This window comes from Pongo abelii, chromosome 19 (assembly GCF_028885655.2).
Source record: "Pongo abelii isolate AG06213 chromosome 19, NHGRI_mPonAbe1-v2.0_pri, whole genome shotgun sequence".
NCBI classification, from domain to species: domain Eukaryota; kingdom Metazoa; phylum Chordata; class Mammalia; order Primates; family Hominidae; genus Pongo; species Pongo abelii.
Window position 1 is genome coordinate 96,108,051 of NC_072004.2, and position 27,942 is coordinate 96,135,992.

The window sequence follows — 27,942 nt, forward strand, 5'->3', positions numbered from 1 at the left end:
CCTTCCAGAGCTGAGGGAGAGCAGATGTCATGTCTGTGAGCAAACAAGGGGCCAATGACCAGTGTGGCTGTGGACGGCATGGCTTCCCTGCTAGGTCATCCAGATGAAGCCAGGGGCTGTGGAGTCAGCTCATGAGAAATGGGATCCAGGTCCTGAGCGTGCTGGAACTGGCGAGACGGGGTCACAGCACGCGCCTGCATTTCCGGCCCTGCCCCTGCCGACGGCCGAGACCTCTTTTCCCACCCCTGCTCCGCCCTCCTCTGGATAATAAGATGCTGTTCTAGTTCATAGAAGTGACACTTGTCACTTTTCAGAGAAGCAGGGGAGAGGCTGTTTTGTTTTATGGCTCGACATTAAATGCTACAACAGTAATACTAAAAACAATCCTGCTGAAGAACTGCGTGTGCCCCACTCTTGGGGAACTCTGCTGTGGCAGCAGAGTGCGGATGAGCTGCATGCTGAGCAGGGAGTGTCATTTAGCGGAAATGGTTTTGTGTGCCAGCTAATGGTAGCTGTGTATCAGAAGAGGTGAGAATGCCAAAAGTTTGTCAGATGCGTGGAAATTCTGTCATCCCAAGGGAACGTTTGGGAGGCTCTTATCTTTGTTTTTCTCTTCTTAATGCATACACGTGAGCATTAAGAGACCTTGGATAGATGAGCTGAAAATAGTCGTGAGCACCCTTGGCGGCGACTCGTGGGTTTACAGAGCACTTGCGCAGATGTCGCCATTGATTCTTGCAACCATTTGGGATTCATAGACCAGTCAAGTTGGTTAACAGATATTGGTTAGGTGGAAACGTATATGTTAAGCATAGTGCTATATACAAGGAACTGTAAGCTGTGCTCTTGCTTTCAAGGGACTGATAGTACAGCTGGGGAGGTAAGACTAGGATCCATGCAGTAGAACAGAGGCCAATACGAGGTCAAGCTTGAACGGCCTGGAAGGCCAGAGAATGCTGCGGTAGAGATGTCAGGGCAGGCAGTGGGAGGCAAGAGCAAAGAGCCGAAGGAAGAGCATGAGCCCACACTCTGAGGTTTGAGGGGCTGGGTTTTGGCACACCAGCTGGGCTCCCTTTGGGCCTGGGGGGTCAGTAGCACCCGTTTGCCACGGCCAGTCACAGCCCTATGCTCCAGCACAGCTCTGTGCCCACAGCTGAAACCTTGGCTCTTTGGGGCTTATGGTTTAAAATGCTGTTTTCTTTTCTTTCTTTCTTTTTTTTTTTTTGAGACGGAGTCACACAGGCTGGAGTGCAGTGGTGTGATCATGGCTCACTGTAGCCTCTGCCTCCTGGACTCAAGTGATCCTCCCACCTCAGCCTCCTGAGTAGCTGGAACCACAGGCATGCACCAACACGCTGATTAATTAAAAAAAAAAATTCTTGTAGGGACGGGGTCTCATTTTGTTGCCCAGGCTTAATACACTGTTTTCTCTGCCAGTTCCATTGGTGTCTCAAGGTGGTGTCTCTGCTTCCCCTCTGGAGGAATCTGAAAGAAGAGGTTTAACTGCTTGGAACCTGCCTCTCTCCTGTATCTACTTTCCAAAGTGAGGACAGTTTTTTAAAACAGGACATGTTCATCCCCTCATATCTGCTGAAAATCTGTCTAGCTCTTGGTTTTTGTATAATACAGCAATAGGCAACACAGGAACGTAATTTTGTAGCTATGTGAGGAGTGAGGCCTAGTGTTAGAACGGGGCCAGACTGTAAAAGATCGCTCCTGTACGGCTCCCGTCCTAGCCCCACAGGCACTGCAAGGGCCGGGGGTCCCAGCCAAAGCTTTCCTGCCCCGGATGCCTGCAGCTGTGTGGCTCCAAGTTTTGCCCCTGAGCTGAGGAAGATCACACGCTTCACTGTATACAGGACTAATTATTACAAAATAGACAGGGATGGCATTATGGTTAGGAAAATATAGACTCATTAAAAATCATTTCTAATTTCAAAGTAGCCCCTTTGCCATTATGTATTTTCTCAGTCAAAAATGAGTTGTTTAAGGCTACACAACTAATGAGTGGCAGAGTCCTTGAAAACCACACAGAGAAATTTGCACTTCATCTAGTAGGCAGCACTCAGTTAATATGTCAATTAACAAATGTTTATTAAGTGTCTGCTAAATACAAGGTACAAACAACTACAAAGATTCTCTGAGCAGTGAGTGCTGGATGGGGCTTTCAGTGCGAACTTTTCACTGAAGGATAGCACACAGAGGAAACTGCACCTAACCCAAGTGTATCCTAAACTGATCATACCCATGGACCCCAGATCAAGGAACAAGAAGACCATTGGCCCAGAAGTCTTATCTTGTCCCCTTTGGGTCCCCCTCCCCCAGCCGCACTGCTGGGTCTCCACTCTTGACAGCTTTCCATCTAAATGGAGCACACAGCTGGCACTGTGGGCTTCTGAGGGGAGGGGGTCAGCTTGCGCTTATCTTCAGGGTGGACTGAGAAGAGAAAGACTAGGTCATTGGTGGCCCTGTCTGTGCCTGGGGCACCACTCTTTGGGGCCATTGGGTCAGATTGAGGAACCCAGCTGGGAGGTGGGAGAGTCTCAGTAGCATCGTGAAGGGCTGCAGATTGGGTGAACACGTTAGCAGTGGATGGTGGAGTGCCAGCTCTTTGGAAGGTGAAATGGATAGGACGGGTAATCAAACTGGGTACATAGGAAGAAGATGGAGAGGTTTAAAAAGAAAAAGCTGCACCCTTTCAGGTTGGCTGAATGCCAGCACTATCAATAACCTTGGACAAGTCATTCGACTGCTTTAAATTTCAGCTTGCCCTTCTGTCCCATGAGGTGGGTTGGACCAAGTTCCTTTCAGTGTAAAGTTCTAAGTGTCTTGAAATTCAGAGGGGTTATGCTGAAAATCTTGCAAATAGGAAAATTTATAAAGAGCTAAAAGTTTTAAGCAAATACCATTTACCATCTCCTTTTCTATCCACCTACCCATCCATTTCATTCATCAATTTACCCACACACTCACTCGCCGCAGAAGTTTCATTAGTTCTTTCCCAGATTCCCCTTAAACAGAAACTCATAAAGGAATTAGAAGAGAAATGTTTCATAAGACACAACTACAATTTTACATTTATGATCTGTCCCCTTCACCCCACATCAGACTGATACTGTTGTCAATAATATCTATTGGGGAATTTAATTTTAGTTTATTTAAATTATACTTAATCAAATGCTAAATGCATCATTTTATTTGACCTCATTCTTTCCCGTCTCTTCCTCTGCTTCTCATTTCAGCTCTCCCACCCACTGCCCCATTCTTGGGAGGGAACCATACAATTAACTGACCACAGGGATTCCCAGTGGATAGGAGGTTATAGCGCCATGTAGCTGGTCACAGCCTGGTGAGCAGCCGGCAGTGGCTTCACCCCTCCCGGGTGGGCGGGTGTCCTGACCTGAGTCAGGGCAGGGAGAGTGGGGCCCCTGCCGGGCTGCCTTTACTAACGAGGGCCCCCCTGTCTCTGCAGGATGTTGTGAAGGATGCAGGGAAATGGCTGCCTCCTGCCAACACTGGGGAGAGGGTGGGATGGGAGAAGGGCCTGGACTTTCCAAGGGGTGAAATCCAAGGACGGGGTACTCTTTGAATGGGAACTCCCTCCCTTCTTCCTCTGTCTGTGGTTCACTGGAGAGCATGCATAGTGTGAGCCACCGCTGACCGTCGTGATGCATGGGCAGTTTTCTGACCATAGATGACAGCTGCGGGCCGCGACCGTGCTGGTTGCTGCAGTTAAGTAGGGGTGACTGAACTCAACACCTTCCAGCCAGCCCTGTGCGTTTACTTTTTTCCTCCTCATGCACGTGGCAAGGCCGCTCTTTGGCATCTGTTTGTTAAAGCTGTCTTTTGCTTTCCTTTGCCTTGTTTATGTACTTTGTGGCCCCTATTTTTCATTTTTCAGATCCCAATCCAATCCTATCTTGTGGGTCTGATCACAGCACAGTTGATTTGGTTCACTGTGATTTTTTTGAGACCTTAGAACTTTGTTCCTGAGAGAAATGAAGACGAAACATGTAATTTCTGAAGTCACAGATTATGGATTATAACAAATTTACCACAATTCTTCCAGAGAAGTTAGATATTACCTGGTTTTTACCAAGCTTTTCTCAGGCAGAGGTGTCCATTGAATTAGAATCATTGAATCAGAATTTCCAGAAGGTTAGAGCCTGGCATTTCTGTTTTGAAAAGCCCTTGATGACTTTGACCTATCTATGGGCAAAGGCCCTTTCCAGTTGTAAAATCTTATTAACGTCATGATTTTTATTTTTATTTTTTTATCAGAGTAACATACATATAGCTAAAAAAAAAAAAAATTAAATAGTGCCCAAAACTATACAGGTGGCTCTTGGAGATCCTGCGGGTTTGGCTCTATTCGACTGCAATAAGTGAGCCACATGAACGTTTTGGTATCCAGTGCATATAAAAGTTACGTTTACACTGTACTGTAGTCTGTGAAGTGTGCAGTAGCATTGTGTCCAAAAGAACATACACACTTTATTTTAAAAACTGAAAAATGTTAATGATCACTGGAGCCTTAGCGAGTTGTAATCTTTTAGCATTTAATTGGTTGACAGAGGGTCCTGCCTCATGTGGATGGCCACCAACTAATGGGGGGGGGTGGTTGCTGAAGGTAGGGGTGACTATGGGAATTTATTAAAATAAGACAGTAACAAAATTTCCTGAATTGATTGGCTCTTGCTTTCATGCAGCATTTCTCTGTAGCATGTGGTGCTGTTTGATAGCATTTTACCCCCAACAGACAGACCTGGAGTCGTTGGCAGATGTTTTCTGGAAAATGAATGACATGAGCCTGTCACATTAAGGAAAACAACTGACAGTGTTTGTTTCCACTGATAAAATTTGAGATTTCAAATAAAAAAAATAAAATTTGGAAACCTTATATCTACCACTATGAGCCTGGCAACTTCTTTTTTGTTGTTGTTGTTGTTGTTTTTGAGACGGAGTCTCACTCTGTCGCCCAGGCTGGAGTGCAGTGGCGCGATTTTGGCTCACTGCAACCTCTGCCTCCAGGGTTCAAGTGATTCTCCTGTCTCAGCCTCCTGAGTTGCTGGGATTACAGGCGCCTGCCACCACGCCCGGCTAATTTTTGTGTTTTTAGAAGAGACGGAGTTTCACCATGTTGCTCAGGCTGGTCTCGAACTCCTGACCCCAGGTGATCCACCCACCTTGGCCTCTCAAAGTGCTGGGATTACAGTGGTGAGCCACCACACCTGGCCAAGCCTGTTAACTTCTTAGTACTTAAGACATTTCTGATGAGATCATGGTAATGTTAATGAGTGTGGATTCTTAAAAAAATATTGGGGAATGAAATATACAAGATCTGTATAGTTCCATGAGCCGATATTTTCCAAATGATCAATGCATGATGATACAAAATAATCTATGGGTAAAAAATCCACTCAAGGTGCAGCAAAGAGCAGTGAATTTTAATGTCATAGCATACAAAAAGTTCGTTGATGTGGTTTCAGATAGTACATCTCATATAATCTGAAGGAAATTACCACTTGATAATTTTTGGTGTAGTATCAAACAAAAAGAGTCATGATTATATAAAATAGCATTTTAAGATACTCTTCTGTTTTCTAATGATAGATATGTGTGTGAGGTAGGGGTTTCCACTTATGCAGTCACTGAAACCATGAATTGCCACAGGCGAATGCAAAAATGGATGAGAGTCACCCATCCTTGATCAAACCACATATTCCAGAAATTCGCAAAAACATACAAAAATGCTGCTCTTCTCACTAAACTTTTTTGGAAAAAATGGTTATTTTTGTAATAAATATTTATGTTAAAATATAATGGGTTTGTTATTGTTATTAAAATGAATGAAGAAAAATATTTAAAAAATCTTAGCTGAATTTCACATAGAGTAGATACTGATAGATTCAACAACATAAACCAAAGCTCTTTGAGGTTTTCAGTAGTTTTAGAGTGCAAAGGGGTCCTGAGACCAAACAAGTTTGAGAACTGCTGATTTAGAGTTAGTTGCTCTGGAACCCACTCCTGAAATAAATGGGTAAATCCTGGACATGAATGTATGTTTGTGAAACGGATTTTTTTGTGGGAAAACTGAGTGCAGATGAAAATTAATTAAAAAGTATCACTTCTTTGTCTTTTTCCTTCCTCCTTTTCCTGTACCCATGAGAGCCATAGTTTGAACAGGAGGAAGCATATGCTGTCACTGCAGAGCTGCCTTCTCATAGAAAGCCTGAGCAGGAGCCTGAGAATAAAACAGTGCAAGTGTGGGAAAGCTGCAGGTGCCGAAATACAAATGAACATGGGTAGAATAACAGCATTCACTTGCCCATGATGTTAAAACACTGGCTTTCATGGCGTGTCAGCTTGTTTGAGCACCTTAGCTGTTCGGTAAATCTGGTTAACTTAGGCGTTGTGTTGCTTTTAGTCAAAGGTGACTTTGAAGTGCGTTATATAAGGAGAAACTGTGGAAGAGAGGCCTAGCAGAGGAGGAAATGCAGACGTAAAGAACTTTCTCTTTTCCATTGCTTCCTCAGATCCTCTGTCGATGGGTCCTCAGAAAGCTCTGGAAACCATCGGTGCAAATTTACAGAAGCAGTACGAGAACTGGCAGCCAAGGGTAAGCGTGCTTCACTTGCTCTTCCCTTTCCTTCTTACAGGGAAACTCCAGTTCCTTGGTTTCCAACACTCTTTGGATCCAAGTGAGAATTCTGTGCACACCCTGCCCTTGTGCGGCATGGCACCTGCGCACTGCGTTTCGTGTGCCTGCGTTCTGCCTGCTGGCTATTGGTGGCTGTGTTGTCTTGACAGCATACGCATTATTGTGAGTCTTGCATTGGACAGTCCAACTTATTTTGCTTAAGTTTGTTCCAGATTTTTAGAAAAGAAAAAGTACTTTTCGCTCTTAACCATGGTTTTAATTTTTCTCAGGAAATGTATTTTCAATAATTTTTCTGCAACCTCAACTAGTTAACACTATTTCACATGTCTTCAGTTTTCACATAGTTGAGAAAAAAACACCCAACATTCAAAAGATAACACCTATTATATGCTTTGTCTTTGATTCAAAAGATAAGGTTCTTTTTAGGGAGCCAGTTACCAATTAGTGTGTGGGGTTTTTTTTTTTGCTTATATCTTACAGTTTTTTGTTTGTTTAAAGAAAAGTGGCTTAGAATATAACTGTGTCAAATTGCCTTTAAGATCTTAAGTTACTTGTAATCCACCCAAAGACCTTTAGCCTTTCTTATTAACTGGTTTGGAGATTTAATAAATTTAATAAAAACCTAAGAATCTGGGCACTTATGGAAGTGCCCTATATTCAGCTTTGCATGGTAGATGGACTCGAGTTAACCTAAAGGAGATAATGAAGAATGCAAGTTGAGAAGGTGCCTTACCTGCGCATCTCCTGCGAGTTTTACTCTCCCCTTTTGGATGAAAGCCTCATGGAAACACATGATTTATGGAACCTTTTGAACTCTTATTTGGTTGGAATTTTGATTTGTGGATCATTTATCCACATGATATGGGATTTAGAGATTCCTTATACATTATTTACATTCTCAGAGTAAGAGAACAGCCAAAAATGAATTTTTTCCTGCCTTTAAAAATGCCCTTAGGTCATTTCTGCTGTTGCTTCAAGTCATGAGCTAATTGTTAGGAAGCAGCTCTGTGTCTTAGGGTGTACCTTTGTGCTTGCATTGCCGACTTGTCAAGTCAATAACAGCAGACTTTTGTTCTTTAGAAGGCAGTGTCTTCATGGGTTCTTGATTGATGCCTAATGGCTTGACTTTTTCCTCTCTTAAATTGGTTGCCTCTTGATGGTTTATGTAAACATGCCGTAGCCTTTTTCTTGAGAGCGCAGTGCGTTTGGGGATGGGATGAGGACTGGAGAGAGATTTGGATGGTGGAGTCCTGTGAAAATGTAGTCGAGATGCCTCGTGTTTTCCATAGATAATAGCTTCTTTGAAGACTTTGAAGGTATCCTTGGGTCTCAGCGTGGTGAGACGGGCGCTTACAGCAGTGTGGGGCAGAGTGGCAGTATTAGAAGACATGGCCGTGTTGGCATATGGCATGTCATTAACCAACACTATGGGAATTCAGAGGAATGCCTTTCTGGCTACTTCTGGCCATCTCCTGGGTTTGGCTTTGTACCTTTGCGTTTTACTAGATACATTTGTTTAAAAAAGAAATTAACCCAATAAATTCAGATCTACCAATTGTGTTCTTTCTAGAATGAGTCTCTGCTATTATAACTAGTTTCTTCTTTTCCAAGAATTATTAGATAAGGAAATATAGCCTTTCAGAATACATGTGTTTAATATTTCAAGATATTGTATGTGTATTCCATTTGCTATGATTTACAATTTTTTTTTTTGAGTGCTGAGAGTTGATTTACTGCTGGCTTTATTATTAGTTTCGCTTGGTAGATATCAGCTAGTTGATGCTAGCTGACAGGAAATGGAATCTTCTAAAGTGGCATCTGTTATTTTTAATCTAAATTTCTGTCTAGGAGCAGATCTCTCCATGGCATTGAGAAGAGGCATCATGATGTAGGGAAGGCGACCTTTACATGTAGGTCAGTGATGACAGCCAGAAAGATGACAGTGTAGACTCAGTACAGGATGGAGGGTTCCCTTCCCATGACAGTGGTACAGTTGTATTCGGACAGCGAGCACAGGTGCAAAGGGGTGCGGTCCTCCGAATGATCTGTAGTCTGGGAAAATTCGTTAAAGTTGGCCAGATTTCAAGAATGGATGTGCAAAATAATTTTCTGAGTAAGAGATCGTTTGAAGGGCTGGTGAGATGGAGAATGTGTCAAGATTACAGGATGCTTCGGAAAAGGTACCAGCGCAGGCGGGATCCCATCTGGGCTGGTTTATAAAGTGGAATCTGGAATGAAGTATCCGCTGCAGCCTAGAAGGAAGCTGTTCATGCACACAGAATGGGATCTTTTGTCTCCATTCAGGAAGCAAAACCACAACAATGGATACCTAATATTTGCTTTTCGAATGCCAACACCATTGCATTCATTTTTTTAGTACAATAAAAATGTTTAAAAATTTCCTGCTACTATCCATGAGCGGGCCTCATCTATTTTAGAAATTAGCCTAAGGTAGCGGATGTCACAGGATACCTCTGACCGGCTCTCTGGTGTGAGCGTGGGGCTGTGCCATATGCACTGGGTAATAATAGCACCTGCCCTGGTGTGCGTGGCACACTGCTCCTCACAGCTTTCCGTGGGTTACAGGACAGAGGGAGGGAGGCCTGGCATAGACAGCGTGGCTCTCAGTGTGGGGCAGACCTCATGTTGCCTTCTAGAGTTTGCATGAAACAGGAGGCACTTAGCAAACTCAGATGTTTGTGTGCAAGGGGCCTGGTTCCTGACTGTAAATCAGGGTCCTTTGAAACATTGCAAGGCTAAACACACACCACTTGATTGCACTCTACAGGGCTCTTGAGTTTCTGCAGTAATAAAGAGAGGTTGATGTGCCATCTGCACTAAAACAATGGGGGCATTATTAAATTTCCCAGACCCTCAGTGGAAAGGCCCATGTATCTGGTTTTCTTTTTCTCTGTGTCTTTATTGCAAGAGTGGAAAACCTTGGGTCATTTAATGAAAATGAGATTATTTTCATTAAAGCTTGTCGGAGTCGTTCCCTCCACGCTGGCGTGGATGGGAGCAGAGTAGGAAATGCCTGTTTCCTCAACGGTAGCATCCATCCAGGAGGTGCAGAAAGCCAACCCTGGAACCCCTGTCGGCTGCACCAGAATGGTGCCTGGAAGCCTCTGATGATTTCCTTGCTGGTGCTGGAACGCCTGGACTTGTTCTTCTTCATTTTTCTAGCTTTTGATATAGGTGATTCCAGTTCAAAAGGAATTGAGAGAAACCATGGTGATTATATTTTTTTCTGAAGGCTGCCAGCCACTATCTGGCCCGTATTTCCTTGCTTAGGCCCATTGAGCCCTTTTCTAAATAATTTATCAGTTTGCCACTGATGAAATGTTTCTTCTGATTAAATTTAAGGCTTTGCCTTATTACCTCGTAGGTGTATAAACTTGTGTTCTGCCAGAGATTGGAGGAAAAATGCCGACCGTTGTTTCAGTGGAAAATTCTGCAGTAAAACCTCACTTATTCCATCATAAGTCTCAAATGAAAGTTTTATTGGGAAATGGGAGTAGGAGATTATTATAAAGCTGGGACCATACAGTGAAGAATTTATCTTTTTAGAGAATTTTTCTAACAAATTGGGGCTACTGGCAGTTTAGTACAGGATGGAAGTTAGGAGCTGGAGCCTGTGGAAAAAGGCAAGCTGGAGGGGCCTCGCTCTCTGTCCTTCTTTCCCCAGAGAGAGTGGACAACACCAGAAGCAGAGGCCACACCTCTTTACTTGGGATGAGCTTTAATTCTTCTGGTGCCTTAAAAATAAGTTTCTATGGGAATATCTATCATTTACTAAGGAAGATGAAACAGCGTGGCGGTGCCTCCACTGACCGAGTCCGTCCGTCGGGCAGGTGTGTCTAGAGGAGGAGGCGGAAGGCGCTCCTCAGTCACGGAGCCACGTTGTTGTAGGAGCTCATTCTCGTCTTGTCCAGGTCTGCGAGTAGTGAAGGCAGCAAGTCCTGTGTGGCGGCCGTGGGGCTTCCAGGGAGCTGAGTGGTCAGGTTGAGTCAGTTTCCATGTGGCTGACAGTTCGTAGTTATCCACGCACAGCCCTGGTTTGTGGATTACAGTGAACAGATTTTGAATGTCAGCTTCCCTTCAGTTCACCGTGCTTCTCAGATGTGTCACAGTTAATTTGTGGTTAAGGGATGAAAGTTGGTTTTTACCATTAGATAAACATGTTTTTTATAGTGCCTAACCCCAAGCAGAGTGTGTTCAAGGAGAGAACAAAACAGCTCCCAAGATCTGGTCCATTAGCCCGGTAGAAATTGTTATTGCATTTTAATGTAAATGACAATCATCCTTTCCGTGGTATTGATAATAGAGTTGTTTGTATGCTTTTATGAGATGCTTTGAATGAACCGAAGCTGATGACTATACCTCCTGTTGGGAGGAGGGGGTTTGGGGAGCAAGGGGGTTGAGAAGGCCAGTGGTGGACAGTTTTGGTTCTACTTAACAGGTGTGTCTTATGGATTTTAGGCACAAGTGTTATTTGCAGAACTGAATGTTTATGTGTAATTCCGTGTTGTTTAGGGGTTTGGAGTGAGGATAATTGGAATCCAGGCGTCTTCTCCTTGTCTCTGAATGGAGCTGCTGCTTGACCTGTCCACCTCACGGGGAGTGTCATGTGGCCATGTGTGACAAACTGTGAAACCCTTGGTATTGAGTGCTCACACTGCTAGGTGTGGTGGGAGGCGCCTAGTCAGGCAGCCAGGTTGGCTTTGGGGAGCACCTGCATGGATGGCTTCTAAGAGCCACGTGTCTTCTTTCCCCTGGGATGATTAGACAGGCCTCTGCTTTGTGGGCAAAGCAATTGGTATCAGCACAAGTCACTCGCTTGCCTGTGCCTCCCACCCCCAAATGTTTTGGAATGAATTTTATAGATGGATGCCGATATGGCTTGGCTGTGTCCCCACCCAGATCTCATCTTGAATTGTCACTGCCACAATTCCCATGTGCCATAGGAGGAACCCAGTGGGAGGTAATTCAATCATAGGGGCGGGTCTTTCCTGTGCTGTTGTCCATAGTGAACGAGTCTTAATCCCTGCACGAGCTCTCTCTTGCCTGCCACCATCCATGTAAGATGTGACTTGTGCCTCTTTGCCTTCCGCCATTATTGTGAGGCCTCCAAAGCCATGTGGAACTATTAAGTCTATTAAACCTCTTTCTTTTGTAAATTTCCCAGTCTTGGGTATGTCTTTATCAGCAGCGTGAAAATGGGTTAATACAGATGCAGTCAAGACCCATAAATCAGTGGGTTCTACTTTTTCTTAGGATTTTCAGGCTCAGATGTGGATAATCGGGGAAGAAGCAGCTAAGTTGCCCTAGGACAGTACTCCACACCTGGAGGTGCTCCAAAGCTATTTGTGGAACAGCCCAAGGTGGACTGTTACTCGCAGTGACTCCTGCTTGGGGCATTCACGTTGCGACATTAGTTCCAAATTGACAGTCCAGTTCAGCTGGTGAAAATGGCCCTATAATTGCGATTGGCAGCATCCCCTGGCATGCTGCCCTGATGCCATTACCATTCCATCATCCATCCCCGTCTTGCTGTCTGCTCTGCCGCCAGCCCCCCCTCTTCCTGCCCACATTCACCTGACTTCCTTCTCTGTGGGTCCTAAGGTTGGGCTTCATCCACCTTGAGTTTCTGTGACAAGCTGCCAGTGAGGACTCATGGGCAAAGGCAGAACTGTGGGTGGATGGCTCACAGCTTGCATAATTCAAGAACTTTGCCTGTGTACTCGTTACATTTGCAGGACGGTACAGACAGTATCTTCTGGTTGTCTTGGGGTTAACTGTTGTGTTTTGATGGTTTCACTTAACTGCTTACTGCCCAGAAAGTTAAGAACTGTTCCTATGACCAACGTTTTACTTATATTTTTGCCTTGGCCTCAGCAGTGCTCTCCCACTTCGTCTTCCCTCCTTTCTAGCGCTTCTCGCCTGACAGCTTTTCCACGTGCGTGCCGTGTTCAGTGAGAATTCTGATTCATGCTCTTCAGCCAGAAGCCTTCGTAGTCAGCCCTGCCCACGCACTTCCTGCCTTGCCCTGTCCCCAGAGGCCGTGGTATTGGAAGTAGCTTCCTGGAAGCGAGCTTAGATTATGCAAAGCAGTTTATTCTGGACTCTTTAGACCAATTGCACCAGAGCATAAAGGTGTTGTCACCCACTGCCATCCCTCCGAGTACCTTAGTGACGTGACCTATAAATTCTTTTAGGCACACCAAACACATTACAGAAAGAAGAATGAAAGAAAGGCATCGTTCTGCAGCCGCCTGGAGAATGGCAGCCTGTTGTGACTAGACCCCTCAGGGTTTCAGTCCATTAGAGCTGGTCCTGGAGGGGGCCCCTGCTGGCCGGCCCTGTGTTGGACTCTTGCTCTCCGAGGCCACCGAGGGGATTCACTAGAGAGCGCATTTGGGATTGAAGAGCACGCGTGTTGACTAGAGTGGGTTGCAGCATGGGCTGCAGCCCGTTTAAACACTGCCCAGGGAGGATTGGTGAAGTCCGCCTCCTCCCTTCTGCCTCGTAGGTCCGCAGAGTTGTGCGGGGCTCACTGCTCCTTCCCTTCCTGGGCGGGAGCGCCCCTCTCACTGGTAGGGGAGCTCCCCGGGAAATGTGGTTTCCTTTCTACCAGTGCACTGAGGGGTGGGGTGGGGAGAGCTTAACTGTGGAAAGAATGTGAACTGGTTTAGTTCTGGCTTTGCCACTTCTTAGAAATGTAACTCTGGACAAGTTACTATTTAAACTTTTAAGATTTGTACATGCAAATGAGAGTTAATGGACAGAATAAGAGTATGTAAAGCATTTGCACCAGGGAGGCCATGTTGGTTGGTCATCAGATCCTTACTTCCCATCCCTTTCTGTCCCTTCTCCCTTCCTCTCCCTCATGATTGGGGTGGTGGAGGCCCCTCCCAGAACATTCTGCCCAGGGGTCTTGCTGCCTTAAGCCCCTCCCATCCTGCCTTATCTCCGGTTTTATCCTCTTGCCGGGATAACTGCATTCCTGACTCTCCTCTATTAATTGACCTACTTGAAGTGTAATATTTTTAGAGAGAAATAGGGGCTTAACTCTGTCCTTAACAGGCCTCTCGAGGATGTTATCTCTCATCATCATGTTCCCTTTAACAAGGGAGTTGTCTGTGTGTGTGACAAATTGCAAATGAGGACCCCCGCCATCAGGCTGGGGACTAAAACTGTAGCTCAGCTGTTGTCGTTTCACAGATCTCACGTGCCATGTGTGTTTCCTGAGTTAACTTGGGGACTGTGATACAGAGCGATGCAGAGATGGCTCTGAAGGACAGGCAGGTGCCAGGCGAGGGATGGAAGTGCTGCTTCTAAGTCAGAAAGTGGAAGGTGTGATGATGTGTTAAAGAATGGAAAGCTAAATTTGGAGGTGACGATGAGGAACCCACCGTATGCTCGCCATATGCAACTAGGAAGAGTTGTAAAATCCTGCTCCAGCCAAATTGGAAAGTGCTGATCAAGGGGGAAACGATCAATAACAGATTGGAGGGGGACGGCCACTTCAAAGTGTCTGCGGTACTTGATTTCATTTTGCAGGGGAAACCATATGTCACAGTGGTGTTCATGAATTTGGGTGTTCACAGGGGCTTCTGGACTGCTCCCTCCCAAATGTCCGCGATTTACTTGTTGGTGTGACACATAATGGAGGTTTTTAAAAAATGGACGTAAAAAGCACATAACGTCAAGTTCACCATCTTAAAGTGTACAACTCGGCTGGGCGCAGTGGCTTGCACCTGTAATCCCAGTACTTTGGGAGGCCGAGGTGGGCAGATCACCTGAGGTCAAGAGTTGGAGACCAGCCTGGCCAACATGGTGAAACCTTGTCTCTACTAAAAATATTAAAAAAATGGCCAGGTGTGGTGGCTCACGCCTATAATCCCAGCACTTTGGGAGGCCGAGGCGGGTGGATCATGAGGTCAGGAGATCGAGACCATGGTGAAACCCCGTCTCTACTAAAAAATACAAAAAATTAGCTGGGCGCAGTGGCGGGCACCTGTAGTCCCAGCTACTCAGGAGGCTGAGGCAGGAGAATGGCGTGAACCCGGGAGGTGGAGCTTGCAGTGAGCCGAGATCGCGCCACTGCACTCCAGCCTGGGGCGACAGAGCGAGACTCCATCTTAAAAAAAAAAAAAAAAAAAAAAAAGTGTACAACTCAATTGGCTTTCAACATCTTTGCAATCTTGTGCAACTGTCATAACTGTCATAACTGTCTAGTTCCAGAACACTTTTCTTACCCCAAAGGGAAACTGAAAACCCATCAGCAGTCATTTTCCCTCCCCCAGGCCTGAGCAGTCACCAGCCTGCCTTCTGTCTCTGGAGATGCCTGTTCTAGGTACTCCACACAAATGGAGCCATACAGTATGTGGCCTTTTGCGTCTGGGCTCTTTCACTTAGCATCTGGAATGTTTTCAAGATTCCTCCATGCTATTGCATGTATCAGTAATTTAATCCTTCTTGTGTGTGCATGTGTAGAGATAGGGTCTCGCTTTATTGCTCAGGCTGGTCTTGAACCCCTGGCTTCTAGTGATCATCCTGCTTCAGTCTCAACCCTTTTTATAGCTGAAAAACATTCCATTGTATGGCTATTCTACATTTCTATTTTATGAGTTCATCTGTTGATGGACACTTGCATGGTTTCCACCTTTTAGCTATTTGAATAATGCCGCTATGAATATGTGCATACTAGTGTTTGTGTGGGCCTCTGCCCACTAGTGGGATTGCTGGGTCATATGGTGACCCTGTATTTTACCTCCCTGAGGCACTCCCAATCTATTTTCCACAGTGGCTGTACTATTTCTCCATGTCTACTAGCAGTGTATGAGGGCTCCAATCTCTCCACATCCTGGCCAACATTTGTCACTTTCTGTATTCTTACATTGTTATTATTATGATAGTCCTAGTGGGTATGAAGTGGAATCTCGTCGTGGTTTTGGTTTTCATTTCCCTGGTGATTAGTGATGTTGCCCATCTTTTCATGTGCTTATTGGCCATTTGGAGGAGTCTCTATTCAAGTCCTTTGTCCATTTTTTAGTTGGGTTGTTTGTCTTTATTGTTGAGTTCTATGAGTTCAAAATGGAGACTTTTGAGTTGAATAAGGTATAATTTCTGTTGTGAGGACTTGTTTCCTTTCCAAATAATATGTGTGGTGTCTGCTGAGAGCCTCATGGTAACATTTAATTCTTAAAAGAGCCTTTGTCTTGATAGATTGGTTTCATAATACTATTAAGAGGTTCAGCCAGGCACCGTGGCTTATGCCCATGGGAGGCCAAGACAGGAGGATCCTTTGAGCTCAGGAGTTGGAGACCTTGTCTCTAATTAAAAAAAGAAAAGAGGTTCTATGACTATTGACTGTACTGATCATATACATACTGTATAATTTAATACCAATCCCTTAAGATTCCTGTGTGTTTTTGTTAGGAGTCTTTTGGTTTTCTTAGAGCTGTGGTCTCTCCACCTGGAGTGTATGTTGGGAGAAAGCTCCTGTCGGGGTGAGTGCAGGCAGAATGGCCGAGGAGCTGGGCCTCTGTGAAGTCTGGGTGCTGCTTGGAGGCTCATGGTGGACTGGGAGCTTGGCAGGAGGGGCGGTGTGTGTCCACACCAGTGCCCGGTCTCCACCGTGCTGCGGCCCTGTGGGTCTCTGCTCCCCATTCAGCAGTTACGCTGCAGGACGTTCCTTCCCCTCCCTGTGCATGAGGGCTGGGTCCTTCCTTTCTGATGTAGTCATCTTTGATGGGACTCCATCTGCTTGGGCCCAGGGGTCCCCACAGGAGCCAGCTGTGCTCACATCCTAGTGGTCACTGGTCCTAAACCACCTCCTGACCTTTCCTCTGTTGCTTCAGCTTCAGCTCTCTGTCCACTGCATTGTGTCACTGGATTTTTGAGATTAAATTTCCCCCACAAGAGTGTTTGATGCTTCCCTGGATGGCCAGGCTGTACGGCCAGTGTTAAAAGACAGACAAGTGCCTCCCAGGGGCAAGGGAGTGTGTGGTTCAAAGTCCCTGACAACAGATGCCAGATGCCAGGCTTAGGTGGTGCCGTTTACTTCCAGCAAGAGGAGAGAGAGGGTGCACTAAATCCAGTGCCCTGTGATGGTGGCCCCTAGGCCAGGGGGTCACGCCCTCACTTTGGGCTACAGTAGAAGGAGATTCCCCCACCCTGTGGGGTCTGAAACACAGAAAACTGGGGGCATGCCTGAGGACCACTGATGCAGGTGCTGGCACAACAGAGGAGTCATGGAGGCAGAAATCGGGAAAGACCCCTCCCAGGTGAGGGCTGCACAGGCTGTGGTGAGGGTGCTCCCCTCGGTGGGCTCTCGGCCCAGCATGTGGAAGACTGAGCGCAGTCCACTGCCTTCCCAACCCAGAGAGGCCGATCAGCTCCGCTTAGCTTCATGCAGTCCTCCGTGTAACTGGCCCATCTGTGGGTTGGTTCTGAGGGAGGGAGGCTGCCCTCTATAATCACCTGTGACTGGAGGGCTGGGTGGCAGGATTTAAAGCGCACAGCAGAACCAGGAGGATTACCCACGGCTTGTATAAGGAAGGGTCTCTTCTAAAGGGCTGCGTGTGTGGCAGGCTCCTTAATCAACACGCTGCTTACCCCGGACAGGAACATGCCCTAAAGTCAAGTCATCTTTGTGTAGAATTTTTAATTATAAGTTTTGTTTTTATAAACAAAAATCTTAGCTAAATTCCAATAAAATCCAAGAAGAAGGCACAGATAATCAGGGAGAATTAACTCAAGATTTGAGGAAATCAAGAGTCATAAAAGAGTACTTTGCAAAACTTTGCAGATAAATTGGAAAACTTGTATGCAATGCATAATTTTCTAGGAAAACATAAATGACCATAATTGACCTCAGAAAAGATAGTAAAGAAAAATAAATGGATAAACATAGAAGAAAGAGAAAGTTACCAAACCATTCCTCTTCTAATCCTCCTCCCTCTGAAGGATTTCAAACTTGGAAAGAACACAGAATTATTTAAGACTTATTTCTGTTATGGCAAGATATCTAAAACATAGTTTATTTATTTATTAATTTAGAGACAGAGCCTTGCTCTGTCACCCAGGCTGGAGCGCAGTGGCGTGATGTTGGCTCACTGCAGCCTCCACCTCCTGGGCTCAAGCGATTCTCCTGCCCCAGCCTCCCGAGTAGCTGGGACTATAGGCACGTGCCACCACACCTGGCTAATTTTTGTATTTTTAGTGGAGACAGGGTTTCACTATGTTGGCCAGGCTGGCCTCAAACTCCTGACCTCAAGTGATCTGCCTGCCTCGGCCTCCCAAAGTGCTGGGATTATAGGTATGAGCCATATATATTTTTTAAATTTATTTTTATTTATTTGTTTTTATATTTTTAGAGGGGTCTTGCTCTGTTGCCCAGGCTAGAGTTCAGTGATGCAATCATAGCTTACTGCAGCCTCAACCTCCTGGGCTCACGCTGTCCTCTTGCCATATCCTTTCGAGTAGCTAGAACTACAGATGTGTGCCACTATGCCCAGCTAATTTTTAATTTTTTTTTTTTTTTTTTTGTAAAGGTGGTGTCTTGCTTTGTCACTCAGGCTGGAGTGCAGTGGTGTGATCATGGCTCACTAACCTCTAATTCCTGGGCTGAAGTGATCCTCCTGCCTCAGCCTCAGGAGTATCTAGGACTACAGGTGTGAGCCACAGTGCCCAGCTTAAAATACATCAAATTTAAAATGCAAAAGAAGAAAATGTATTCAACAGTTCTAGTGTATGCACATATGACTGATGGAGTCAGCCATTCCTGCTTGTCATGTGTAATGTGTGTAGGTGGGTGTGGCATATGTGTACATGGGTGGGTAGATCCATAGATAGATGGAGGGCAAGTCAGTGGATCTGCCCCTCCCCCACTCACTCAGATGCCTTAGAGGAAACACGGAAGGGAGACATCAGCCTGTGGCTTCCTTAGTCGTTCTCATTTTCCTTCGCCTCTTGGTGTCTTGCTGTGTTGACTGATTCTAGTTTTGAAAGCAGCATATTGGGTCAAAATACATTTTTTTTTCTTTAAGACGGAGTCTCGCTCTGTCACCCAGGCTGGGATGCAGTAGCGCAATCTCGGCTCACTGCAACTTCCGCCTCCCAGGTTGAAGCGATTCTCCTGCCTCAGCCTCCCCAGTAGCTGCGATTACAGGCATGTGCCACCACACCCAGCTAATTTCTGTATTTTTAGCAGAGACGGAGTTTCACCATGTTGGTCAGGCTGGTCTCAAACTCCTTGTAGGTGAGCCACCCGCCTTGGCCTCCCAAAGTGCTGGGATTACAGGTGTGAGTCACCACGCCTGGCCTCAGAATACATTTTGAATCAGGTCTGTACTGACTTCAGAATCTAACTCCAGAATAAAATTTGATTCTAAGGGGCAACGGTACCACAAATGAGGCAAAGCACAGAACATTTGTCACCGTGACTTGGGGCAGATGCAGAATGGGACTTTCACCTTTTTACACAAAACCCTTCTATATGCCTTCTGTTTTAAAACCATGATTATTTTTTACTTTAATAATAGGCAACTAATTTAAAATACCTATTCACCATGTGTCATCTCAGAGTAGGAAGGGGACTGTGAGGCAGAAGGAGCCACTTGGGACTTTTGCCTTTGGGTTGTGACATTTGTCTGTATTTCTTTACTTCTGTCCGTCTCATTTGTTTCTGTGCCATGCGTGTCACATGATGAGCTGGAAACCAGCCTTTGCATGGGGCCCACGTGAGTGCTCACATCGAAGGGGCAAGTGTTAATCGCCCTCTAGTTGACAGAGCTGTTTCAGGGATGGCTAGTTCCTCTGTCCGGAACACTTGTATTGACTGGGAGGGAGCCGTGGGGACACTGCCCATAGTGGTGGGAGAGCAAGCAGGAGGGGCTCTGCCCAGGGCTGTTTCCTTTGCCTTTGTTTACCAGCATAAAGTATTAAAACAGCTAAATTATCATGGGCATTTTAATCCAATTTCTCAGCGTTTCGTCATTTGAAGAATAGAAGTCTCTTTGTTTTCACAGCCCTGTTCTTGCTTGTTTAAATTTGAATATATTACTATTCATTCAGCTGATAGAAATTCTTTACTTTTAAACTGAGGGAGAAAAAAGAACAGAGTGACTAGGGATCAGAATGTGATTTCAGTGGGTCTTTATTGGGCCCTTGTTAGGGAGGGGTTTGGACCTGGGGACTTGGAGTCTACACTGATGGCAGAAGCAAGCTCCAGAAAAGAGCAGGCTCCAGCTTTGCAAGGTAAACCTTGGAGAGTGTAGTTAGGGTGACAGCCAGCACCTCTCCCTGCTGAGTGGAGAGGGAATCAAGATTTTTAGGATCTTATAACCTGATCTTTTTCATGCCTTTGACTCCTGTCTTGGTCTGTTAGGTCTTAGCTTTTGATAGCCAAAGTAACCAGCTGACTTCCTTTTTTTTTTTTTTTTTTAAATCTCCTTCATTTTTTTCACAAGGCTGTTTCTCAGTGTGAATATGTTGCTTTCATATTCCCAAAGCACTCACTGAATACATAAAGGCTAAGCAATGCAGCAGTGATACTACTAACCAGCTCTTAGTTTACTGGGTGACCTTTGGCTGCTTCTGTCGAGTGGCTACTCTGCCTCCAGTTTGCCCTGTTTGGAGATGCAGCCAGGACTGTAGATTCCCAGGGGAGGGCTGACTTACTGGGGCATTTATTTACCGGATAGGGGAGTTTTTAATCTTTTAGTTGGAATATTTAGTCCATTTACATTTAATGTAGTTATTGATACACTGTGTATCTGGGGTTAAATCCACCACCCTCCTGTTTATTTCAGTTTTGTCTCACCTGTTATTTTTTCTCTTTTCTTGATTTCTTTTGTATTAAGGAGTTTAAAAAATTATTCCATTTTCTCCTTCTATTAGTGATGTATCAGAGAATACATAAGCTACATATTTGTTTGGTGGTAACCCTAGTAAATTACGACATACCCTTACTGTGAGAAGTGTTGAAGTTAGCACTTCTACCACTTGGCCAGACAGTGCAAGAATCTTGATGCATTTAACCCTCCTACCTTTACCCCCCTTTACTTTGCATGGTGTCACCATCATGGGTTGGAGTTTCTAAGTGGATTTTAAGCCCCACAGTATACAGTCAATATTTATTTAGATTTATCTGCTTCTTTACCCTTTTTAATGTTCTTTATTCTTTCCTGCATTTGTGTCCTTCTGTTCGGGGTCATGTTTCTTCAACCTCAAAAACATCCTTTAATATTTCTTTTAGGGTGAGGCTACCAACAACAATTTAGTTTCTGCGTATTTTACCTCTATTTCATTTTTGAAGGATATTTTTGCTGTGCGTAGAATTCTATGTCAACTTTTTTTTTTAAGTTTAAAGGTGTTTTTCCCTTCATCTCCTTTCTGTTAACACGTCACGCTGACTGTAAGTCTTAATGTTGGTCCTTTGAAGGTTCCCTCCACGCATCCCCCTGTCCAGCTTATTTGGTTTGTATTACTTTACGGAGATGTTCTTAGCTGTGGACTACTTCATATGTATGCTTTTTGGTGCTCCTTGAACCTGTGGCTTGATGTTTCTCGGTACTATCACTTAAGACACTGGTTCTCTGCCATTCTGTCTCCTCTCCTGCTGATCATTAGAATAGGTTAGACCTTTTCACCATGTCCTGTACATTTCTCACATTCTGTTCCAAGTTTTTTTCTTGCTGTAGGTCACTGATCCTCTCCTTTGCTGCTGGGCACGGTCTGCTGTTTAGCCAACCTACCAAATTCTTGATTCCATTGTATTTTTCCATTCTATGATTTCCATTAGATTCTTTATCAATTCCAGTTTTCTGGTGAAAATTTCCACCTTGTTATCTCTTTTCTTGTACACATCAGCTTTCAGTTCTAGCCCTCCTTACATCAACATCTTTGAAATGGGGGGTGTGTGTTGCCATCGGTCTGACTGCTGCTGATGGCCTGGACTCAGCTGTTGCTGTCAGCACAGTGTGGACTTGAGGGCATGACTAGACAGAGGCCAGTGTTTGTGCCGAGAGCCACAAGGCTCACCCGTGGAGGGAATCTGAGTCCCGACTGTGGAATGGTGGTAGCAGCATCACGTCCAGCAGGCTGGAGCCCATGAGTGGTCCCCGAGAGATTGCCTCAGGGCGCTGTTAGGAGAGGGAAGAGCTGCACTCATGAACACAGGGTGACCCTGGGCGAAATGTAGGCTCCATGGCTCCGAGGGGGAAGTGGGCTCAGAAGAGTGGGCTTCTGATCTGAATCCAAGAAGGGTTAAGAATACCTTAGCCAGTTTTTGTGGCTGGTTTTTTTCTTTTGAGACAGGATCTCGCTGTGTCACCCAGGTTGGAGTGCAGTGGTGTGATCACGGATCACCGCAGCCTCGACCTCCTGGGCTCAAGTGATCCTCTCACCTCAGCCTCCTGAGTAGCTGGGACTACAGGTATGCGACACCACACCTGGCTAATTTTTATTTTTATTTATTTATTTTTTTCAGTTGGAGTTTCTCTCTGTCGCCAGGCTGGATACAGTGACACGATCTTGGCTCACTGCAACGTCTGCCTCCTGGGTTCAAGCAATTCTCCTACCTCAGCCTCCCAAGTAGCTGGGACTATGGGCATGCACCACCACACTCGGCTAATTTTTGTATTTTTAGTAGAGATGGGGTTTCACCATGTTGGCCAGAATGGTCTCAATCTCTTGACCTCGTGATCCGCCCCTTGGTCTCCCAAAGTACTGAGATTACAGGCGTGAGCCACCGCGCCCAGACCATCTGGCTAATTTTTAAAATTTTTTTGTGGAGATAAGGTCTTGCTCTGTTGCTCAGGCTGGTCTCAAACTCCAGGGCTTAAGCAGTCTTCCTGCCTTGGCCCCCCAAAGTGCTGGGATTCGAGCATGAACCACCGTGCCCGGCCTGCAGGTAATTTTCTCTTGTGTATATATAAGAATGTTAAATGGGGCGGGGCATGGTGGCTCATGCCTGTAATCCCAGCACTTTGGGAAGCCGAGGTGGGCGGATCATCTGAGGTCAGGAGTTTGAGACCAGTCTGGCCAACGTGGTGAAACCCTGTCTCTACTAAAAATGCAAAAATTAGCTGGGCGTGGTGGCAGGCGCCTGTAATCCCAGCTACTCAGGAGGCTGAGGTAGGAGAATTGCTTGAACCTAGGAGATGGAGGTTGCAGTGAGCCGAGATCGCACCACTGCACTCCAGCCTGGGCGGCAGAGCAAGACTGTGTCTCAAAAAAAAAAAAGAATGATAAATGAGAAACATGTCTGAGTAAGTTGATAATAGCTCTTCTTACTAAGTATCAGATAAAAATTCCAGTCAAAGAGAAAATGTTGTGTCATGTCATAGTTTAATTGGCAGTTTTTTCCTTAGTGACATAGAAGACAGTGATGCATCATACAACCTTTGGCACCTTAGAGTTTATGAAAAAGTAGCATCTGTTCTATAGAAATTATAGTCACACTCTGAGGAGCAGAGTTGGGGACAAGAGTGGAAGGAAGAGTCTGATGGTGACATGGTCTCCTGCAGGTCTTCCCAGGGCCCCATTCACCACCCATGATCACTCCCTGCCCCGTTTCCCCTTTTCTTTATATTCTACCCTTTGGCAGCAAGGGACTAACAAGGGCCATGCGTGCCTGGCAACACAGGCGGTGCCATCCTTCCCTCAAGCCCTAAGTGACCCCTGCTGGCCGCACTCAGGTAACTGACTGCTGGAAGGATGGTCAGCCACTGTCCCCAATGCAGGCAGCCCCTTGGTCCCCCCATTCCCATCGTTCCCCACCCCATCTCCCCACCCTTCTCTCAGCAGGAGCCTCCCCCATACCACCGCAAGTCAGCTTCCTAAAGTGCCCTGTGGCTCTGGCTCACTTGCTGGAAACAAGGCAAGGTCAAGGTCAAGCTCCAACCCTCACCCCCAGCCCAGCTGCCCTTGGGGGTTTTCCTCTCCCTCTGCTGCATTTCCTCCTCTTGGGCCTGCTCATCTTTCTCGGGCTCCTTTTCTTCTTTGTGTAAGTCTCACTGCCGACCCACCCCACTTAAGGTTCTCTCCTGCTGCCATCTTCTGTCGGCCCTGGCCCCTGAGCAAGGGAGCAGGATTGGAAGTGGCAGGGGTTGAGGGAGCTGAGTTAGGGTGTGAGCGTGGCTGACTTGGTGAAATCTTAAGATTTGGTGGAGATCTGAAGTGCCTTGCTCTCAATGTCAGTATTGATTGTGGATGGGTTAGGAGGAGGAGAATAATTCCAAGTCTCAGCAGAAGGCGGGTAGCTGTGAGGGGCAGATACAGTTCACAATTGCGGAGTCAGAGCCGGAGAGGCAGAGGTGGAGGCCACTCTGGCCAGGCCAGCTCTCTAGGTCTCAGCAGAGGAGTTGCACGGGAGCCCCAGGACTCTCCTTGCTCCTAGCAGGCCCCAACTAACAACCCTTCACCACGGTGTTGAGCTGTTGATTGGGGTGATATGAGCTTGTAGATGAGTTGGGGAGACCTGGTGTTTTGCAGCCGTGGCAGTGGTGCGCTTCTTGGGCTGTTCTGCTCTGCTTTTTATGTCCGCCGATAATGTAGGAGAGTCTCTCCCCGATGCTCCTATGCACGTCTTGTTAAGTTTCTTCTTAGAGCTTCTGTTGCTGCTAGGAAAGGGATCCTCCACCACCCCCCGCCCCCTTTCTTAGTGGGTTCTTAGGATGTCGCATGAGAGAGTTGCTCTTTATTGCCTCCTGGTTCTCCCAGTATGGGTTTTTTATCCAGTGGTTCCAAGGCAGTGGCTGTGATGAACGGAGTTGCCGAGAGTCTCTTGGCATTTGGACCCCGCACCATTCGAGATTCACTGCGCTGCACACCAGGGCCTCAGTAATTCACAGTCAAAACAACAGATTTAGAGGTGTACAGAAAGGGCCATTCTATTTTCCATTTTGTATATTTCATGTCTCTTTAAATCTCTTAAAGCTTAGAACACCCGTTTTTCATATGCCTTTCTAAAAACTTTTTTCCAGGCGATTTTTAGATGCTATTTATATGTAGTAAAATGCGTAGATCTTGAGTGTTTAGTCTGATGAGTTTTGACAGTTGTATCCTCCTGCTTAATCACACTCAAAGCAAGATGGAGAACATTTCCACTCCCCAGAAAGCTCCCTCAGCCCCCTTTCCAGTCAGTTTCTCCTGGCCGAGGCCAGCCGCCTTCTGCCTCGTATCACCAGAGGCTAGTTTTACCCATGGAACTCCCGGATGAGTTTGTCTTGTCTGCTGCACAGACAAAACCAATTCACGGAGGCTGCAGTATTGTAGTAAAGAAAGAATTTAACTCAAAGCCTTGCAAGTGGAAGGACGGAAGTTTTGTTATTACTCAAATCAGCCCCTCTGAGAACTCAGAGACTAGGGTTTTTATGGATAATTTGGTGGGCAGGGGCTAGGGAGTGGGTGCAGCTGATTGGTTGGGGGGTGAAGTCATGGGGTGGGGAAAATGGTCTTCTGCGCTGAGTCTGCCTCTGCGTGGGGCCACAGGATGGGTCCAGGTGGGGTCAGTTGGTTGCCAGAATGCAAAACTCTGAAAAATATCTCAAGAGACCAATCTTAGGTTTTGTAATGTGCTGTTTTCTACAGGACCAATTGGGGAAGTCGCAAATTTTATAACCTCTGGCCACGACTCCCGAGCAGCAAGGAATTACAGAAAGGCAAGCTAGGGATGATGGCTGGGTATCATTAGTGACATCTACATCTTAGCAGAATTCAGGCCCCTCACAGAATCCTAATCTCATGGCCTTTCATAGTCTTACAAAGGTGGTTTCAGTCCCTGAACCAGGAGGGGACCAGTTTTAGGGAGGGACTGTTATCATCCTTGCTTTAAAGTTCAACTGCAAACTAAATTCCTCCCATGGTTAGCTGTGCCTGCATCCGGGAGCGGGTGAGGGCAGCCGCCTGTGAGGTTAGGAGGGAGGTGGAATCAGCCTTGCCAGCCTTTTCTCCCTGTCATAATCTTGCCCAGGTGGCCTCACTTATTTTTTACTTTTTTCTACAGTGACCACACGTGATGTATTCTTTTGCTTTTGCGTTGGGCCTCGTTCACTCAGGTTGAGCCTTCTGAGACTCGTCCGGGCGGCAGCTCATTGCTGGGTGCCCCAGAGTCTGCACATCCGTGCAGGGTGCATTCACCCTCCCCTCTCCCACAGGTTCACGCCATGCCTGTTTCCAGTGACTGGCTTTTAGGGATAAAGCTGCCATGAGTGTTGGGGTGCAAGTCTTGTGTGGACCATATATTTTCATTCCTCTTGAGTGTGTGGGATTGCAGGTCATTGGGTGGTTGTTATGTTTCCAGTTACATTTTGCAAGCCACTCTAAATTGACAAAAATGACAAAAATCATCTCTTTCTTTGCAAAGCCAGGCAATCTGCAGAGGAATCTTATTTACAGTTTCCTCCAGCACTCTGGAGACATGGAAGCATAGGCATCAGTGAGCCGGGAGGTATTTGGTTGTCTTTGAATGAATTCTTAGGTGAGATATTGACATTATTTCCCCTCAAACAGTCCACGTTCCTGAATGGCAGGGAGTGAAGGCAGCCTGTGCTTATGTTTGTGCTTATTATGGAGTGTGCACGTGGATCTATTTACCGTGTGGAAAATAATAGAGTGAACTGCTTTTACCCATTACTGGGCTTAAGAAATGGAATGTGACTTTGCCTTTGAAACCCCCTCTGAGCCCCTCCCCAATCACAGCCCCCTCTGTCTTCCTGAGCTCACCCTGTCCTGATTGAGCCTTGTGCCTTCCTCTGCTTTTCTTGAGAGTGGTTCTGTGCGTCTGCGCGCGTGCATGTGTGCAAGCAGGTGTGTGCGCGTGATGGGCTGGCCTGCCCTGCTTTGGCACGGAAGCGTCCTCCGCTGGGTGTTTGTTCTGAGGCTCATCTCACAAGGATCTGGGTCCTCAGGCTCCCACTGCTCTGCATCTTCCCCGTGACAGCCGTGTGGGCATTTGCTCTTGACCCTGTGGTGGCTGAGACAGAAACCTTGGAGGAGTCACTCACTTCTGTTGGAGCAAAATGCAGCCCTCCTCCAGGGCTGCGTCTGGGAGGGACTTGGGTGGTGGAGTGTTTATGACTTAGGGCAGAGGGCTCTCACGTGCAAACCGTCTCGGCTGTGGAGCGCCCTGTTCCCTGGAAGGTCTGCTTTCCCACGGGGGCTGGGCTTCCAGACTCCTGAAATGTGCTGTGAGGCTTCCTATTCTTTCTTAATGATTAAAAATACGATTTCTTCTTTAATGCCCAGCACAAATGCATTTAGCTGTGTTTATTTTTGTTCCCTAAGTAACAGAAGCAATCCTGAGAAAATAATTCTTACACTCAGTATTGATTCTCTGCTTCAGGTGCTAGGGTGTTCCCCCTCCCACTGAAGCTGCTGCTGCTGCTTCACCCTCTCCTCCTCGATGGCGTCCCATCCTGCAGCCTCCTCCTCGCCTTCCCTGCGCCTGCCCCCTTCTCCTTCTCCTCCTTTCCCTTTCAGTGCTTGCTCTTCCCTCCTTTCCTTCTTCTCTTCTTCCCCCCAGTCTTCCCCCTTTTCTCCTCCTGCCTCTCCTTCCACCTCCTCCTCCGTCCCTTCTGGTCTCCTAAGAAGCACTTAGTAGCACTCAGAATCCTTGACCTTGGCAGGCTTGGGAAGTGTTGGTTAATGAAGGGATGTGAACGAGAAGGGAGTCCGAGTCTCCAAAGGAATGAATCATGGCTGTTGGGAGTTTGCTTGATTAGGAGATGGGCCATTTATTACAATGTGGATTGTTAACTCTAAAGTGCCGGAGATAAATTTATAGTGTTTATTTTCTTCAGAAGGAGTTGGATTTTTTCTTACAAAGTGAAATATACTTTTATAAATTTTATGTTTATATAAACAATTTATGTTGATAGAGTTTTAATCTGCATTACTCCTCAAAAGGAACAAAAATGTTTTGGCTTTTTTCTCCCTGAGCTGCAGAGATCTTTTTCTCCTGCTTCTGTCCTCTGTATTCTCCCCACCCCTTTCTCCCTCCTTTCTTCCCTCTTTTTAATCTGTCAATTAAAATATTTGAAAGGAAATCACTGAGATCTTTGGGCAAGAACTTTACCCGTTTTTGCTGTTGTCAACTGAGGGTGCGGTGGCTCCTCCCACCTGCTGTCTCTGGTTTTTACTGGGCTTCCTCCCCATTATCCTAATTAGGTGGTTTGCCGGTTGTTACACATCAAAGACCTGAGTTTCCTGGAGAGGAGGGAGGGAGGCATCCTAACCACGCTGCTCGTTTTCTTCTTGAGAAAATTTTCTTT

At 46.1% G+C, this 27,942-nt stretch overlaps 1 protein-coding gene across 5 annotated transcripts in view; it reads left to right on the forward strand.

Annotated features, from left to right (window-relative positions):
- RPTOR (regulatory associated protein of MTOR complex 1) overlaps positions 1 to 27,942 on the forward strand; it is a 415,958-nt gene that overhangs the window by 91,999 nt on the left and 296,017 nt on the right. For 4 of the 5 annotated variants that reach the window (XM_024235062.3, XM_024235063.3, XM_054535892.2 and 1 more), the window contains exon 3: positions 6,537 to 6,619. The exons of the other annotated variant lie outside the window; for it this stretch is intronic. In XM_024235062.3, the coding sequence (XP_024090830.1) occupies positions 6,537 to 6,619 (83 nt within the window). The remainder of the gene's footprint in view (positions 1 to 6,536; positions 6,620 to 27,942) is intronic. 5 annotated transcript variants of the gene reach the window in all.